Below are 19,679 nucleotides of genomic sequence, written 5' to 3'. Positions count from 1 at the left end.
CATAAACAAATACAGAAAACAAAACAAATAAGCAAAAAAAATCATCTTAGTGCTGCTGAGGATGAAGGAAGATGGGGGAAGAAAATGTATTTCCCATACTACCTGCTATAAATAAAAAAGACCAATAGGAAATGACCGAGTTAGAATTTTCTAAAGAGTGAACACCCATCTGCCATACTGATTCCGTGACTGTAATTTCATAAAATATTTATTGAGCACCTATAATACACTAGAGGTTAAAAAGTGACTTAGGCAAGGCCCTACCTTCAAGGAGCTCACAGTTTATGGGCGAAAACTCATGAATGGGTCCTGTACAATGACAGGACCATTGAGTTTGTGAATGGGGTAGCCTGGGCCATAGACAGTAATGCCTGTAAGCAGAGAAGTAGGTCAATTTACTGACAAAGGATGTGTCTGGGATCAGCTGCACTTCTGATCCTCCATTCAAAATCTACGTTTAGGTAGAAAAAGGGTGCAGCTCAGCTTTGCAATGGATTCAGGATACAGCTGCTAAATCTAACTACAGTTCTTTTGGCACTGGTAACTGGGCTGTATTCTGCCTGGCGGCCAAAGACTGCCAAATCTTGATTTAAGACATTGACTTTCCAAAGAAAAATAGCTATAATGAAAATAGCTTATGTCTTACATAAACTCTTAGCAATATAACAAACACATTACCTTTAAATAGGACCCGTAGTATTTTGTTACATATGAACTGTCACTCTGACTCAAAACAGTTATTTCTTACTATGTGTCTTTTGTTTCCATGAGCTTTATGATTTTAATAGCACATATTTGACTCTAACCAATGATGAATTCATTTTAAAACTTGTCCCAAAGTACCCGCCTCAACATTTTAATTCTTTGCCTTTATGATCTTAAGTCACAACTTTCCTGAGCTTTGGTTTCATCAACAAATCGTGGACAATGATGTTCAAAGCACTAGACAGTTGTAAGGTTCAAATGAGATAAATATATGTGAAAGCGGGAGCCTATCTGAAAAACTGTCCCCATTTTTTTCAATTGGAGGATAATTGCTTTACAATGTTGTGTTGGCTTCTGCCATTCAACATCGTGACTCAGTGGCATGTACACATATATCCCCCCTCCTGATCCTCCCTCCAGCCCACGTCAGACCACCCCTCTAGGTTGCACAGAGTGCCAGGCTGAGCTCCCTGTTATACAGCAGCTTCCCACTAGCTATCTGTTTTACATATGATTATATATCTCAATGCTACTCTCTCAACTTGTCCCATCCTCTCCTTTCCCCATCGTGTCCACAAGTCCTTTCTCTATGTCTCCATCTCTATTCCTGCCCTGCAAATAGGTTCATCGTACGTACCATTTTTCTACATTGCTGGTACATATATATAATGGAATATTATTCAATCATAAAAAGGAATGCATTTCAGTCACTTCTGGTGAGGTGGATGAATCTAGAGCCTGTTATACAGAGTGCAGTAAGTCAGAAAAACAAATACTGTATATTAATGCATATATATGGAATCTAGAAAAACTGTCCCTGTTTTAAATCTGAATGAGAAATCTTATAGCCTTGGATCTTGACTTCAAGCCATTATGTCCTGAAGGATAAATCTCCTCCCTGGATAAGGATATGAAAAGGGCAGAAAAGTTGGTGACATAAAGGTGATCTGACTGTGACAGAGTACCCTATTGATATTGGTCATCAGGCATTCACCGTATTCCATTCTTTCCTCTCTCTGTTGTTCACTTAGTTAAAAATGTTGACCTTGCTGGATGAGGGATGCTACTCTTTCAGCGGAAAAAAAGGGGGAGGGCCCCGAAGTCACAAAAGCCTTTCTTTAAAAAAAAAAAAAAATGGGCTTTTGGACTTGAAGGACAGCATCTAGTATGACATATATGGGGTATTTAGAGCCCAACTAAAGAATGATAATTGATGGTAATAAACAATAAAATATCTTCTGTGTGTTATGACACAGGTATATAAATCTGTCAATTATTACAATTTTTAAGAATCCAGTTCATAATATATTTGGACATACAGAACTGTCCAACTCGAAGAAAACATTGTGGCTTTAAAAAAAGTTGAGATTAAAACATCTATTCAGTTCAACAATTTAAAAATATTGAGTAAAGCAGTGAATTAAAAGTGATTGGCAAAAGCCTTTCACTGGATAAAACAAAGTGATACTTGTGTTGGATTTTCTTAACTCATTATTTCAGAATTTAATTATAATGCATAATACTGTCTGGAATCTCCTACACATGGACAATTCCCAGCCAAGAGAGTTGCAGCTGGGCCACTTTCTCCATATGGGATGTCATTATTATTTTTTACCCATTATTTTGAATTTCTAATTTATTTATAAGTTATTCAATTGATTAAATATTACATTTTAAGATATAGCTTAGTTTTTTCCCACATATGCCAGAGTGGTGACTAAGAACACAGGCGGACATTTAACTTGTTTAAACATGTACTGCAATACACATTATCATTTTGATAAAAAGTAATGACTTTTTATCAAAAGTTTAAAAAAAAGTTATGAAAAAGATTTACAAGTTAGCAAATAACAAGCAGTGATACACCAAATAATTCAAGAAACCAACCTCAGTAATACAGATGTCTATTTTATTAAAAAAGTTACAAACATGTGGACTGCAGGGTCTTCTTACAAAATGACAAGAATGAAATCTATTGGAAAAATTTAACTTTTACAAATCTTTATAGGTCATTGTTCAATGTTTGTACTTGTTATTCGAGATTTTTTAACTTTCATTGATAAAGTTACAGTACATTAGATCCATGATAATAGGTTACATGATTTTATTTGCAGAGCCCTACTGCAGTGATTTGAACAACTCCTAAACAGATGCCATAGTAAAGACAAGACATATATTGCATTTAATTTATTATCCTAATAAGCAACTTGACATGCAATCTATTGAGGAAGCTAAAATAACTTTTGGTCCCTTTTCTTAAAATGTGCTGGAGAAATCACCTTTAAATCACTTTCCCCTGATTCCTGTGATCCTAAGTGAATTCAAGTTAAGTTTGCTGCTGAGGTCAGTGACAGAGCAAGAGAGTGAGAGAACAAGAACTATCCATAGGAAAGAAACACTGTATTTAAAAAAAAATTCATCTGCAGAAAATTTAAATCATCATGAATTATTTGATTCCTTTAGAATTTCACAAAAGCTAATAAAAATGAACCACAATCACTTAACCTACTTTGAACTGAGCTTTTGGTTTTAAGTTTGGTATTAAAGTGCAAACTTAAATTAGGTATTCATCTCAAGCAGTTCATAAATAAGAAACTAAGTTTCAATTGCCTCCACCCTTACAATCTCACCATAAAATTCAAAATCTAAGATCAAGAGTCCACTCTGAGGGAATTTGATCAGGAATCAAATGCAACACGATTTTAAAAAAGGAAAACAAAGTTTAATTAATTTCTACACAATAATTAATGGTCATACTGACCAATAAATCACATGAATGTAGATATCACTTTATCTGAACATCACACACAATATAAATTTAAAATTGCCACACCCTTCCAAAAACCATCACTGCATATATTAGAGCTTTCCTTGACAAAGTTATTGAGCTATTATTATAGATCAAAAGTCTGGTTTTGGTTTTTTTGTTTTATTTAGAAGCATGTTCAAATGACTAAAGCTGGGCTCCTAAAATCGAGAACTTTGGTGCAGTAGGTGAGCTGCAGTTACTAACTTCTGCAAATTAAAAGCACACAACTAAAACCAAGTAAAAACCCAACAACAAAATACTGTCAAACTTACAAAATTTTAAAATCATTGCTAGAAAAAGCGCTCATTGTCATGATGTTAGAACTGAATCACAAGATTTCTCTTTATAAGTTTACTTTCTGTTTCTATACCTGCGTTACTGTTAAATGTTCAAGTATTCAGACAAAATGTGCTGATTAGGTAAACAACATGGAAGGCAATGGCTATTAGAAGCACATTTGCAAAAAGAAAAAACAAGAACAAACAAAGGAAAAAAACGCCCAGAGACTTGGCGCTATCCTCCCTCCTGTTACACAGATTTTTGTCTCTACTACAAACATGCTTCTTGAGAAATAACTAAAAAGCAATTGTGATAGTGCAAGAAAACTTTAACAAATATTGCTTTAAACTATTATTCAGAAAGACAAATATTAAGAACTACAAAGTGTATATGATTTTATCTGAATTTAATTTTACATGTGCAGAAGTCTACTAGATGTCACTTACAAGCCTGACAGGCGAAGCTGAGCTATCTCTGTTTAGGTATACAATTAATTTACCATGGATACAATATCCCTTTTCAAAGGCATTGCTAAGTAGGTCATAACTAAATTTAGAACTTCACAGAAAGGAAAATGTTACTGCTGCAATTTGATGCTGTAAATGAGATTAACACATGTGAAAACCTAATGGAATCAAATGCTTAACTCTTTAACTAAATGCACTACAGTCAAATATCAACCTTAAGTTTCAGAACATGTTAATACAAAAACACATCACAAACTGCACTTGAAGAAAAGGGATAGTCCATCCACACAGGTAAAATGTGATCTTTAGTTTCTTTTTACAACACTGCCACACATAAACAAAGTCTTAAAGTATTAACCAATCACTTAAAGGAGAAAGATTTTACAAATAGAATGAAGCACTGGTGCGAGGTAATATACAGAAGTAACCATTTGTTTAAGGCTCAATTTTTTTCTCCATTATAACTTTCTTTTAAAAGGCATTGAGTAGGTAATACTGAGTTTGAGTATTTAATAAATACAAGTTGAGAAACTGATTAAAGAAATCAATTAAAATATTAAAAATTAATTCTTGCATATTAGCCATCATTAAGAACTTAGAAAGCTACAAAAGGACTGATTGATAAAGAACAGATTTTAAACATATGGTAAACGTGCTAAGCATTCCTGTTTAAGGTCAATGGATCTTGAAGGCCAAAGACCTTATGCACTTAATTAGATGTATGGCAACATGCTGTAATAGAGACAGGTTTACCAAGGCTCAGTTCTGCAACCCAGGTTGTAAAGTTCTCCAAAGCAGCATCTGTGCAAATTTCCTCTGAGTTTTATCTGCAATTAAGATAAAAATATCATAAAAATGCAGAAATATAGATTACAGTTTAAAATGAGAACACTGACAACAGATCTCTATATACATGCAAGTGGTACCAAAATCGTAAAGTGGAATTTCACTGTGTTCCTCATAAATTTAAGTAAAAATGATCTTCTGCAATTCAAGAGTCAGTAAACTATAGCAACACTATAATGATGCATTGGATGAAATACATACTTCATTGTATAAAGTATACAATATTTAAATTCTTACATGTTTAAAAGATCTTAACAGTATAAAAGTAGCAAATATTACTTCTACTTTGATCTCTTCATGTTTTTAATGGGAAATAATATTAAATGTATAGTGATTATGAACTAACTTGATAATATGCAAAACTTCAGAAAATTTTTGCATTAAAAGAAGTTGTTAATCAGGACATTGGTTATTTAAGCTTAGGAAAGTCCAGTTTCCTCATCATGAAAATAAGGATAAAATTCTTTCCTGACAGGGTTGTAGTAACAAATATCACATAAGGTACTATGTGAAAGCACTTTATATGTCAAATATCAGGTAATTTTTTCATTTCTCAGTTATGTTTTCATTTCTAAAGACCAGGATTATGTCTTTGATATCCAAATTAAAGACCTTTATATTTTTATTTTTAGACCCATTTGAATTTTTATACCTATTTGAACACAACAGTATTTCATTCTACATGTAATTCACTGTAAAGATTTTTCTGTAATTCAAACTGGACTTTCCTCAATTAATATGAATTAATAAGTTGACTATAAATTTTAATTCACACTTTTCAAAATAAGCAATTACAAAGAGTTGGGGATTTTTGAATATGAATATGTCTCAAATAGGGAAGACTTGGATGATTTAATAATTCAGGTATTCTCTGAAATCAAATTGAGGAAGTAGTAATTATTTCTAGCCAAAATAAACACTAAGAATACAAATCAGCTTATTAAGCATAATCTACATTAAATAAAAGGTGGTATATGTGATATTTCTCACTCTCTAAAAACCCGGTTAACATTTGGTCTATCCACATTGCACAGGACAAGAATACTCCAGTGAAATCAAGAGATACAAACAAATCCCAGGTCAGATTCAACAATATTAATATAAGGCATACTATTAAAGTATTAATACCTACTACTTCTCAAGAGAGTACTACATTTTAATTCTCTGCAGTAATAAATCCTGAGGCAAAAGCATGCATTAAGCAAAAAAACGACAGTCCTTCTAAGATTAGAAGTACACAGAATGCAAATGTTACTGCTTCATACTGTGAACGCAAAATTTCCAGTGTACTAAAATTCTCAGTTAAAAAACATTCCAGAATCTTTGAAGGCAGCTGGTCAAAGTCATACTTTTAAACTCTCAGGATATCACATCTAGACACACTGCAGAAGTATAACTTGCTGCTTGTGAGATAGAACACAAGTGATCCTTGTCCTCACTCTCAACTTTCCAGCCAGACACCCAACAAATCTGAACTCGGGAGGCTTCTGCTCAAATTCTTCCTTAACTGGTTTCACTTTTCCACTTTTTTCTAATTAGATTTTGTTATGAAAGAGAGGAAAGAAAAAAAAAAAAAGAAATCCCAAACAGTACACATCTTTTGCTCAGGAAATTATGAAATAGGGTCTCCCAAGTGGGGAAAATTGTTATACGAGAATACCAAACATAGAACTGAAAGAACAAAGATCATTATTTATCTCAGCATGAAGAAAAAGGGAGACTCTTGATTCAAGACCAACACATCATTTCACGTGGCAGCAGAATGCCTGGGATATTAACAAAGGCTCCAGAAAGACTTAGCAGTTTATGAGTGTCTTTTTAGCTTAGCTGGATTTAGCATTTCTAAATACAGTGGTATTTACTACCATTCTTTTTAGCAAAAATAAATGTGCAATCATAATTGATTTTAATTTTTTCCAGTTTTATACATATGATATTCTGGGGACTTAACCAAAGGAACTTTTTAAAAACTAAATTTTGCTTCACATTTTTTACTTGGCATGTTCATATCCAATTTAAATATTAGTTATATTAACAAAGCACTAGGCTGGAATTCTGTTGACAGTTAATATTTGTGTTTAAATACCTTGTTTGTTTCTCCACTGTAACTTGCGTAACACTGATGAAGCTTATTGGGGGGGTGAAGTGAGAGAACTAGGGTCAAACAGAGAGAGCAGAAGCTGAACCTATGGCACAGAATCTGCAAATGGAAGGAGACCTGTGCTTCAAGGAGAATATGCACCCTAAAAGCCTACAGTAAACCCAGGGTAGAAAGAAAAAACTGTTTTTCTTGCATCCAAGACCTAAAATCTCTAAGTTTAAATTAATATGATGGATTCAGTTCTGAGATTTCAAATAATATGACCATGCCCACTGATAATAAGCAGCAGTGTGAGCCCAATGATCTGATCCCAGGTGCTAACTTTGAATTAAACAGGTAGGGGACTGTTCCCTTCAACCCTCAATTGCTTTTTCTGAATCCGATATTCCTAAGACTGTGGCTAATCAAAGGAATTTGGGAGTATGTTTTAAGTAGCATAAATTTTTCCAACAGCTGACAGGATTTAAGTTGTTCTTGGTGATAGTATCTTCTGGATTTTAGAATTCCACTGTGAAGTAATCCCACGAGGAGAATCTTTCCTGAAGTATGGCTAGAATACTTCCTCAGTGGCAATTCTCCAACTTCATGATGCAATTTTTGTTAATTCTACTGACGGTTCATTCTAAGCTAGAGAGGTAATAGAGTAAAAGTGAATGGCTCAAATGCATTTCATTCTGCTGCTGCTGCTAAGTCGCTTCAGTCGTGTCCGACTCTGTGCGACCCCACAGACGGCAGCCCACCAGGCTCCCCCGTCCCTGGGATTCTCCAGGCAAGAACACTGGGGTGGGTTGCCATTTCCTTCTCCTTTCATTCTGCAATAAAAGCCTAATCTTGAGGTTAAAAGGAAACAATTAAAGCAGGAATAGATATACAGTCATTCTAGTCACCAGACACCTCCACACCTAGAACAGGTCTAACTAGGCACCTATCCACTCTGAACAGTCCCAAACCATGAGCCCTGTAGGGGTCAGTGAAGGTCTGGGAGAAGTAGAGGGCAGAAAGGACGAGGCAACTCTCTTTTCTCCTTTACCCCAGGTCCACTGCAGGTCTATAGGGTACACACTACCCCAAGGTGTACTTCCTCCTCCGTTCAGGGCTGCCGTGTCACAGGCTCCATTTTGGCTCATTATGTGAGCTGGATGGCAAACAAGCATTTAAATAAGCTTAGGTATTTCCCCTAAAGTGACATGCAAGATGTGGGGGGGGTGTGTGTGTGTGTGAAGTATCTATCTAAAACTGTAACTTCAGCAACAGAATTCCACCCTGGTGTTTTACTGATATGATTAATATTTAACTTGGACATGAAAATGCCAGCATTTTAAGTATACAATGTAATTTAATTTTCATGATGTCCCTCTCACGTCTGCTAAATCCCCAGCATGTCATATCTAATTAAAAGGTAGAAAAAAGATTTGAAACAATTCTGATTCCACACACTTATTTATTTTAAACAACTGGAAAAGCTAATTGATTTCACTCTGTTTAGAAATAGTAAGGCCAGCTAGACTAAAATGACATTCATAGATGGTTCAGCCTTTCAGGAGCCTTTGTTAACATCCCGGGCATTCTGCTGCCACGTGAAATGATGTGCTAGTCTTGACTCAAGAATCTCCCTGTTTCTTCTGGCTGACATATATAATGAACTGAGGCTGACATAAATACTGATCTTTGTTCCTTCAGTCTGATTCCTGGTGTTTGGTACTCTTATGCACCACTTACTCTCGTTGGGAGAACCCGTTCATAATACACAGAAAAAAATACGATAACATCCTGCAGGAGATCTTCTAACTGTAGTGAAGAACACCTTTTTATATTCCTGTTGTTTTTATTAAAAAACAGTAACTTCTGTCAATACTGGACTGAGATACAGGGATCTTTGAAAAAATCATCTTAAAAAAAAACCTATATGCGCAAAGAGTATTTACCAAAAGCTCACATTTTAGGAATAACTTTACTTCCCACTTTTCAGGGAACTAACAGAATATTTTTAGGATATTATTTTGTTTCTTTTTGGCATTCCTTCTGTTTTGAAACCACCTCTACCCTTCCCCCATCTACTCAAATCCTACCCTCAGGGAACTAACAGAATATTTTTAGGATATTATTTTGTTTCTTTTTGGCATTCCTTCTGTTTTGAAACCACCTCTACCCTTCCCCCATCTACTCAAATCCTACCCATTCTTCAAGGCCTAACTCAAATGCTACTGCTCCCCAGTTCCTCTAAATCAGTGCTTCTTAACCAGGGGCAATTTTGCCCTCCAGGAGACACTTGGAGATGTCTGGAAATATTTCTGTTCATCACAACAGAGGGATGGAGGAAATACTGCTGGCATCTGATAGGTAGAGGCCAAGGATGGTGCTCAACATTCTGCAATGCACAGAATGCAATGCTTCCTACAACAAAGAGCCCCGAATGTTGAGAAACCTGCTCTAACTTTGGTCTCTCCTTTCCCTGAACCCCCAAGCACTGTGATTTACTTCTGTTATAGTATTATGAGATTGTTAAGAAAACATTCATCATGCTCAACAACAGTATATCACAACAGCCAAATGTCAACTCTTTACATTGATAGAAAGGAGCTATGATATAGTTAACAAAATCAAGATAAGGCTGCAACACTGTATCACAGTAATGAAGTCCTTCAAAGCACTTGATGGCAGGCTCCTCAGGTCAGTGAGGAAACCAGCCATGAAAGTAGTGCGTAAGGAATCTGGCACTGGTTCCAAACTTACACAAAGATTACTGCCAACGGGAGGGTGAAAGGTGGGGAAACCATCCTGGGAGACATGCAGATAAACAGGTGTTGGGCAAGAGACTGGTGACTCCAATTGAAGGGTAATAAATAAACGTGAGGTATTATCAGAAGTAATTCTTAGAGCATTAATCAACTTTCCCTTTCAATTAAAGAGAAAACTATTTACAACAATCACAGTCCTTCTGACTATCTGAGTCTTACTATCTCTAATGTGGACAAGGTTCTCTTCTAAACATTAAAGACAAACATTTCTCAAATCATCTTTACTTGTCAAAGTTTTATCTTCAATCTAGATCTGGGACTGATGGACCTCAGAGCTCTGTGACTCAAGCTACAGGACTCAGAATCCATCACCTACTTTTTAAAAATAAATAGTAAGCAAGAACCACCACAGACTTTTTATGGACCTCTGATTACAGATACCTAACCACATCAGTTCAATCATATTTGACAGCAAAAAAACTCCACTGCATATAGTGTGTTTTGTTCTGAAAGATCTTGGTCAGGGGACACCCTATAACATTTTCAGAAATCCAGCTGATTAGATATTTTATTTCAAAGCTCACAACTTCATTTGTGTATTCTGCTTATAAAAACCAAACAAAAAACTACTCAGGCAACTTAACCCAATATTATAAAAGAAGCAATTATTGATACTATTATTTTCTGATTTTAGTACCTTAGTTAACATATATAAACATAGTTTGCTTGAGATATTAAAAAGTCTATTTAATCATTCCTGTAGGTAACCAAACAGATTAAAAGTAATTTAGATCACAAAAGCTGCAAAATGAAATAAACTCAGAAATAACTCAGAATAAGAAAGCTTTAAAAATAGCTTTATACATCATTCATTTGCCAACTTGACTAAGACAGTGGCCCTCCACATGTATGAAATCCATTTTATTGTTTCCTTCCAAAAGCTGTCTGCAATAATGACGGGGAAAAAATTGGGAATGTTTTGCGGGAGCTGGTTAATTTTTTTATAAAGATGATAAAACTAAAATGCATACAACATGTCATTTGCCTGGTTAAAAATGTCAAAGAAGTAGAGCATAGTGGTAAAGATGCAACACCACACACAACTTGTTCAAATTTGAAGCTGGCTTGAGATTTAAGAAGAGACACTGTGGAAACAAGAACGCTGGACTCAATCACCTACATACTGCCTCAAAAAACTATACTGCAAGTACGATGCTATCAACAAAATATACACCGGGCTACAGTCTGCAGAGTGACGCTATATGAAAACAGATGGAGCTAGGTATAAGACAACAAATGTGTTATCATCACATTCCGGTATGCTCAAAAGTTGATGACTGAAAGCATTTTGAATAAAGCACTGTTGTCATCCTTCATTTTCAAAGATGACACTAGCTGACAGGAAATCTTGTCTGAAAAGATAAATCAGGGACCGTTAGTCTTTTCTCCAGGGAGCACATATAAAGCCAGACCTTTGATTAGGAATCATTTCTGCAATCTGAAATGGCTGTTGCCATTTGCAACACAGCCTCTTAGACTTGAGGTCAGTCTTGGCTCAAAACAATCAATTCCATTCCCGATATTGTCCGGCTAGTCTGGCATTTTCTGCAGTTTCTCTGTCATCCAGGATATTGGTTGTCTTATCTTATTATCTAGGTATTATTGTCTAAGTGAGACTATCTGCCCAATTACAATCTAGATTAAAAGATCGTGATATGAATAAAGTTATCTTATTTTAAATGATCGGTAAGTTTTACAGAACCTTACTTTTCAAAAAATGCATTCATTTAAAAAACACCTTTATTAAGTTATTTAGCCCGATGAGAGGTTTGAAGATTTTGCCATTGTTCTTATTAACTCCATTATTTATTAAGCTGAATATAAATGTTTCCTGGGCTTGGGATTGTCCATTCTAAACACATTGCAGATGATTTCACCAGTTTCTCATCTGGACCATAGTATTCATAGTGAGTCAAGGTACACTGTGGCACTATAGTTTGTTATTATCAGAGGTCACTTAAGTCCCTCCAGTGTAACATACATATGAACTTGATTAAATAATCGTTCTGCTAAATCTAGCACTTGGGTGATTAGTAAATTGATGATTTCAATTAGAGCAGCTCTCCAGCTCGTGATAGAAAAGCACAGAAAACACAAAACTAATCATCTTCTCAAGTTATTACTGGATGTTCTCCCCAAACAGGGAAAATTATCCTTTAACTCACCCCACCCCAAAGGAATGTTACAGATCAAAGAGAGAACAGTAAACTCACTTTAAAAAACGAATCTTGGTATTGGGAGTACAATTTCTTACCTGCATTTTACTGACATCTTTTTCGATTGTCTATATTGAATGTTGATTATTTTGTGCTAAGGGAAATGTTTTTCTTAAAAAATAAAGAAATTTAAGGTAGCATGTGTATTAATATTCAGCTTTTTGTTATACTTGATCAAAAACATAAGGTTCCATCAACAACTAACCTGCTCGGTATGGCCATGATTGAGGTTATCTTTTTATTTTTTACTGGACAACGCAAGCTGTACAACATTGATCTTGCTTCTCGGGTAGGGAAGAATAGTTCATTTGCCTGACGATCTCAGCAAAAAGTTCATCCACCATTGATTTACTTTTTGCCGATGTCTCCATGAAAGGACAGCCCCATTCTTGAGCCAGAGCTCTGCCTTCTGAAGACATAACCTCTCTTTCTGGTTCCAGATCCACTTTATTTCCTACTAGGATCAGTGGGACTTTTTCATATCTCTTCACTCTGACAATCTGATCTCTCATTGGCTTGATATCCTATGTAAACAATCACAAAGAGAAAGAAAAAATTATGCTGTTTGCATAACCATAAAAGAAATATTGCAATATCCCAAGAAGTCATCCCTCAGTGAGTAGAGAAAGCTGAATTCACAATAAAACCACACATCCAAATGGAGAAAATGTCACTTTCTCCATTGAAGTAGGAATAGATAATTTCCACAGGCCCTACCTGCTAGATTTGTCAACAATATAAAATGTAGGTTGAACAATAACTTTAGGACTCATTTAGTGACTTCTTTCCCTCAGTCGACACTGATTTCAAAAGCAAATCCCCAAATACGATGAATCCAAAAGGGTGTTTGGCCATGTCCTTAAACCTGCCAGCTTGTCATCACTCCTGGTAACACCTGTTACCCCAGCACAGGATTGCAGCATCTATGCATTCCTAGCCATTTAGCAAGAGCACTTGAGAGAAAGTGTTTTAGATGGGAAGAAAAACACGGCCTTGTGCCTAGAAGACCAAACACACTTCAGTGCTTCGTTTTAAATGTAATGGTATGCCTTGATCCTTAAAATACCAGTATTAGAAACTACTGTATACTAGTGAGCAGCTCCTGGGAGGGACTATGCCGGGGGGGGGGGGCACGGATTTGGGCCAGAAGAAGTCAAATTTCCCTTTGCCTATGTTCGGGTATATTATGTGAATTTTCTCCCTGGTATATATTACTTTTTCTAAGTAATTACAACTAATTACAAAAGATAAGAGCCTTAGCAATTCTCTAAGAGGGTCAATTTTCAAGGGGTAGTATCCATTTAAGACAATGTAATAATTGTATAGGTAGTATAATATACTAATACATTGCAGTTCTTGAAATTTTTTGTAACTAACTTGAAAAGTTTGACTTAAATATAACACATGTGCTTAATCTGAACATTACAGCACACAGTATTTACATGCAGGATGAAGGAAAAAGAAGGGACTGAAAGTTTACAAAAACATACAGTTGATAGTTGCAACAATTTTGTTGGATCACGTATCAATTCAGTCTTCTCAGTTAAGCTTCTTTCCCCTGGGTTCTTATAGAAACAAGTTCAGCTGAGAATCCAAATTGATGGCATTTGGGCTTAAAAGAGTTGAAGTCTCCATTGAAATAATGGCAGTTTTTCATTCCCTATGTACGTGTATAAAAGAAGTAGCTATAATGGATATCTTATGAAAAACCCTTCAAAAGACTGCCAGCCTGAAGAGTGTCAGCTAATAGAATAACAAATGTCCCAAGGATCCTGTAGAAAGAAAACGCCTGTCAAATAGCACCTTTAGCACATTGGTACCTTCTGGAGAAAAATGCTTCTATTACAGTTGTGCTTTGGAATTTAAGTCTGCATAAAATGAACTTTAGTTTGTTCACAACAACTTTGATCAATTTACCCATTACTTATCTTTAAAAGAAAAAAAAAAAAAAACCCTGAAATTGCTACATCAGGTCACTGGGAAAGTTCACTTTAAGTTAAAATACTAAGAAAAGTGAAATTAGCACAATGGCTTGGCTAAAGCACTTAATGCTCTCTTAAGTAAGCAACATTAAGTGCATACCTTTAAATGCAGAAAAAAATATCCATTTCCTAAATCAATGAAGGTCAATATAATGGGTCAATACGAGGTTATTTATTTTCAAGGAATAAATAGCAACATTTATCGCATCTCTTAAAATAATGTTAAACCTCCAGTCTGTCTCCCAGTGAAGGATACGACACATTTTTCCAGAGAAACTGGACCACCACCTAGCCGGGGGGTTAAAAATCTGCACTTGTTCAGCGTTCCCAGATCCACATATATTCTATAAACACAGTCAATGTTATCAGAACCAATTTGGCTGAACTGAAAAAAAAGAGAGTCATTCTAGATTTTTGTTTGTTATTAATTTTAGATACTAGTCTTTTCAATTACTAACTTCCCTTCGCACGCTCCAAGTAAGCAGAGTGCCTAGAAGGCAGGTCTTGAGTTCATCATCTTGCAGCCCTAAGATTTAAAAATCTGGTTGAGAGACTTGGGTGAGAACAGAAAGGGGGAGGGCGAAGCAGACGTAGAGGAATTTATCTGTGGAACAAATAATCGTCTCCAAATAATTTTCCTTACAAAGTGCTCTATTTGCCCGAGATTATCTTTTAAATGCTGTTTGCTTGAGTACCTTAACGAAGGCTTGTGGACTTGAACAAGCAACTTCAGAAGGCTATAGTCCAGGCTAAACATACACAAGCTGACATTTCTTTTTTCACTTCTCTTTCACTTAAAAATAACTTTAAAACATTTGTTGACGGTTGCGACTTTAGTCCTCTCTACAGAAACAACTGGATACTTTTCCGTGCCAGGAGTAACCTCAAAAATGCGCCATGTCTAACTTTCAAAAGCAAAACAGTCATTTACGCACGGTGCAAGCAAACCAGAAGTAAATGTAGGATTACCACACCCCCTTCTTACATATCATAAGACTTGGTTTGGTTACCTGAAAAGACTGTTGATTAACCAGACTGTAAACCAGGATGAAACCTTGGCCGTTTTTGATGTAGAGATCTCTCATGGAAGCAAACTGCTCAGTTCCTGCGGTGTCCAGAATTTCCAGCACGGAAGGGGAAGAGTCCACTTCGATCTCTTTGCGGTAGAAATCTTCAATGGTGGGGTCATATTTCTCAATGAAAGTCCCAGTGACAAACTGCACAGTCAGGGCGGATTTGCCAACCCCTCCGCTCCCTAACACCACTACCTTGTATTCCCTCATTGAGTCTCACCTTCACCAACTCCTACCAAAGGGAGGGAAAAATAACACCCCGCTCGCTGCGGCGCGGCTCGGAGAGGCGGAAGGTGGGCGGAAATCTGCGAACCCGGGAGGAGAGTGCAGAGCAGCGAGGGCCCGACGGGGGAAGAAGAGGAAGTTAAAAGAGGGGGAGGGGAAAGAGCGAAGTGTCGGGGTGGGTGGGGATGGGATGGTAATGCCCTTCCTATAGGAACTGAAGCCCAGGCAGGGGGCGTGGGGAAAGGGCGAGCCCTGAGCAGCCCGGAGGAGGGCGGGGGGAGGCGAGACGCGCCCCCCGAAGGGAAGTAGGGGGGGAACGCGGCAGGACCGACGGGGGCCCCCGCGGGAAGACAGGCGTCCAAGAAGCCCGCGGCCGGGGGCTGCCCCGCACCCCTCCTTCGCCCTTCACACAAAGGGGCCCAGGGACCCCGCTTCCTGCTCGCGCCGCCGAGCCGGCCCGAGCCTGTGGGCTCCGCTCCAGTCGCTGTCGCCCGGGCGGGTCTCTGGGCCGCGGCTCCCGCGGGTGTCGTCCGGCCTGTGAAGGGGGGGAGAGGGCGCGCGTTACCCGCCTGACCCCCGCCCCAGCCGGGCAGCCCGGCCGGCCGCCTCCCGCGGCTCCCACCCGGACCCGGCCGCCACCGCCGCCGCTTACCCTGCCGTCCGCACCCGCCCGGGAAACTCTGTCACGCCAAGGCCATGGCGAGAGGCCGGTCCCTCGGTCTCACCGCCTCCCCTGCGCTGCCGCTCGCAGAGGGGAAAGGGGCGGGGGCCGTCCGGCGGCGGCGGCGGCCGCTGGGACTCCAAGCGAACCCGCCTCTTTTTTTTCTCACCCCCCCACCCCCCCAACACACACCCGGAAGGGTTTCCCTGACACACTGGTTGAGGTGTCCCAGTTCCCCGAGACTGGACGGGATCACTTCCGGTGGGGAAAGTCCCACCTCTCTGGGGCGAGCCGGGTGGCGCTGGGGCCGCGCCCTGCTGGGCGAGACGGCGGGGACGGTTTCGGGTCGGGGCTACGGCATTGGCAAAGGGCCTCTCTCGGGACCTCCGGAGTCTTCTTTTTCCGCCCGGGCGCCCGCCGCTGCTGTTTCTGCTGCTGATACTGCGCACAGTCCCACCCCGACCTCGCGGAAGCCTCTCCGCGTCTCAGCGGCCCCCATCCCGGCCTGAAGACTCGATCGGCTCGTGGCGGATCTGAAGACCCGGAGCACAAGCCAAAGATCCCCAGACTAGAAGCAGCAGGGAAAATAAAACAGCCAAGAAAGTGGATTCTCTTTGCTGGTCTTCCTTCCACTTGGTATTTTTCGAAGGAACGCGTGCAAACTAGCGTTCGACTTCACTAATGGTTCTGATTTCCTCTGTGGTGTGTTTTCTTTAGTCGTGCTGACAAATAATTGAACACACACACACAGGGTACTTTATCACCTGGCAAATCTGCCTTGTCTCCACCAGCAAATGCCAGAGTCGCTCCTTTCTTTTTTATTACCAGGCTCAAAAAACAACAGGATTAGAAGTAGACTTTAAGGTACTCTAACTCAGTTTTGCCTCTTTTTTTTGATTCCAGCCGCTGCGCAGCAGGGAAGCGTGGATTGGCGATAGTTTAGGCCAGCAGACTAACTCTTTTCATTATCTTGTAAGGCACAGCAATTTGCATGACTGGCTCCCCAAGTTAAAGTTTGTTTTAATGACCATCCTTCATAATCTTTGAAATTCAAATCAAAGGACTCTAAGGTTAAACACACTAAGTTTCTATTTGTAGATAAAATTGTTACTTCTTACATATCTTTCCCTCTGCTTTCTATTTGTAAACTTTGTGTAACATCCACAGAGCCCCGGGGCCAGAAGCCTAGGTTATATTTTAGGCATGTCACTCCCTTTTTGACTCGGGCATGCACCCAGAAACCTGAAAGAGTCAGTAGCCAGTAGAATTAAAAATGACCTCAAATCCCCCTTGCAAGCCCTAATGGCCCAACTGTATAAAAAGAGATTACCGAGCCCCAATTGTTAGATATTAGAAAACAAGCAAATTAGTGTGAAGTCCTGATGTGTCTCTCTCTGAGTACTCCCCAGTGTCACTTACAGTATCCAAAGGACAGTTCAGTTCAGTTTCTTCTCAGCCTAGGGCTGGTGTAATCTGTCCCGCGAAGTCCCCAGCTCTGGCTCCAGCTGGCCGAAGTCCCGCCTGATATCTGAGGCACTGCCCTCTGCTGGAAGAGGTTTGGTCTATGAACCTCATAAGTCACTGCTTTCACACGTGCTGTTGCCTGATTTGGAGCTGTGCTGCCTATCCTTGTCTTGTTTCCAGACAGTCTGGGGGTGGGGGGACCCACAGCCCTGCCCCAGCCATGCTTGTGACAGGGAAATTCCTTTTCTGACCTCACAATCAGTGCTAAGCAATTGCCTCAAGTCTCTGCTGTTACTAAACTGTCAAAACAGGGTGCCCCTCTTGCTAAGGTGGCTTCACCTGTTGACATCTCTAATATCTCTGAACTTGTTGGCTACAGTATTTTGTAGAGAATTGTTTGTTTCTCCACACAATGAAACATACTCCTCCCTTCAGTGCAGAGTCTGTTTGGGTCACTCTCATCGACTACAGAGTTGACAAATGTGACACAGCCCGAAGATCCTTCTGAACTTTCTTAGGAAGGATATTCATTACAGTGTTTAGAAAAGTAAACAATTGGAAGTAACTTAAACATCCTTCAATAGATGATTTAAAAAATAATGTGTGTACACACTCAGAAAATAGGATACTGCATGTGCAGCTATTAAAAAGAGAACAGTATAGTTGTAAATGCTGATATGAAAAGATGGCCAAGATACATTGTAAGGATGAAGAAAAAGCAAGATACTGAACAAATACATATGTGCTCAGTCGATTCTGTTGTGTTTGACTCTTTTCGACCCTATGGACTTGTAGCCTGCCAGGCTCCTCTGTCCATGGAATTCTCTAGGCAAGAATACTGGAGTGGGTTGTCATGACCTCCTCCAGGGGATCTTCCCAACCCAGGGATTGAACCCGCGTCTCCTTCACCTTCTGCATTGCAGGCAGATTCTTTACCACTGAGCCACCAGGGACAAATATGTAGTTGGCCCCATTTGTGTAAAATATGTGGGAGTGGAGCAACATATAGTTATATAGCCACTAAAACCTGAAAGTCATTAATTATTAGTGAAGGATATTGTGAAAGAATTTTCATTTCCGTGTGTCACTTTAATTTTAAAACAGTAATCAGGTATTCTTGGGGTGGGGTGGGGAGGAATACATATAATTTCATAATATTTTAAAGGAGAAAAAAATTTGTTGATCATCCTTTCCTCCAAACCAAACCAAACCCAATATCCTAACTGTCTAGGGGTCAGTGGCCAGGCCTGCCCCATTTAAACTCCCTCGTCCTGCTCCTCCGGTCCTCTCCAAACATCTCTATACTTAGAATAGTATTTTCACATACATTATCTCATTAGACTCCAGTTGTTCACCAGTTTACTTTTATTAGGCAATGAGAATATAAAGACCAGTGACAAGAGCACAGCCTGGCAGTTGAGAGCCAACGGCTCCAAACTGAGGGGGCTACGCATTTAAAATAGCAGTTTCCCCACTTCCTAGCTGTGGCACCTCAAACAAGTGATTTCACCTGAGCCTCAAATGCCTTACCTGGAAAATGGAGCTAATCATTAAATGTGAGACTATAATGAATTATTATATGCAAAATGCTTAGCACAGTCCCTTGCTCATTATGAACCGTCAATAAATGCTAGCTATTAGGTTCTTTTTTCCCAGGATTTAATAAAATGTTTTTCTTAAAAAAACAAACAAACAGTGAACATGGAGAAGAAAACAAAACTTTACAAGTCCATGTATCTCCAAATGGCACAAAAATAGTAATTCAGTTACTCTTTCCAAGGTATTTATTGTTAAAGACTTTTTGTGTTTCCTTTTGGAGCAAAATGTTTATATGCTAGTATAGCTATCAATCCATCTTCTATGTGTATTCTTTTAAATTACTACAAAAGTAATCTTACTACACATACCATTCTGCACCTTGCTTTTTCCACTTACCATATCTTGGAGATTTTTCCATTTCAGAACATATGGACCCACTTCAGTTTTTTTAAATGGCTGAACCATGAATTAGTTAACCAGTTTCCTATTAAACAACACTGGTTGCTTCTAGTTC

General features: G+C 38.8%; 1 protein-coding gene across 2 annotated transcripts; it reads right to left on the bottom strand.

Annotated features, from left to right (window-relative positions):
• Positions 1 to 2,593: 2,593 nt before the first annotated feature.
• RAP2C (RAP2C, member of RAS oncogene family) lies at positions 2,594 to 17,813 on the bottom strand. 2 transcript variants are annotated; one of them, XM_081567230.1, is made up of 5 exons: positions 17,582 to 17,813; positions 15,497 to 16,036; positions 15,214 to 15,374; positions 12,427 to 12,745; positions 2,594 to 5,087 (listed from the first exon to the last, which is right to left on the bottom strand). In XM_081567230.1, the coding sequence occupies exons 3-4, from the start codon at positions 15,286 to 15,288 to the stop codon at positions 12,467 to 12,469; spliced, it is 354 nt and encodes a 117-aa protein (XP_081423356.1). In that variant the 5' UTR covers positions 15,289 to 15,374; positions 15,497 to 16,036; positions 17,582 to 17,813; the 3' UTR covers positions 2,594 to 5,087; positions 12,427 to 12,466. The 2 variants fall into 2 exon arrangements, with proteins under 2 accessions (XP_081423356.1, XP_081423354.1); XM_081567228.1 differs by lacking the exon at positions 17,582 to 17,813 and adding an exon at positions 16,154 to 16,345 and having other exon boundaries at positions 15,214 to 16,036.
• Positions 17,814 to 19,679: the final 1,866 nt, after the last annotated feature.

Source organism: Giraffa tippelskirchi, chromosome X (genome assembly GCF_054371585.1).
Source record: "Giraffa tippelskirchi isolate mGirTip1 chromosome X, T2T-mGirTip1v1.2.pri, whole genome shotgun sequence".
Taxonomy (NCBI): Eukaryota; Metazoa; Chordata; class Mammalia; order Artiodactyla; family Giraffidae; genus Giraffa; species Giraffa tippelskirchi.
This window is presented reverse-complemented; position numbering and strand designations above follow the sequence as displayed.

Bases quoted from the DNA above. Each gene is read 5' to 3' on its own strand.
- RAP2C (XM_081567228.1), bottom strand. From the start codon at position 15,486: ATGAGGGAATACAAGGTAGTGGTGTTAGGGAGCGGAGGGGTTGGCAAA. The intron at 12,746-15,213 runs GTAACCAAACCA...TTGTTTACATAG, and splicing joins TTAATCAACAGTCTTTTCAG to GATATCAAGCCAATGAGAGA.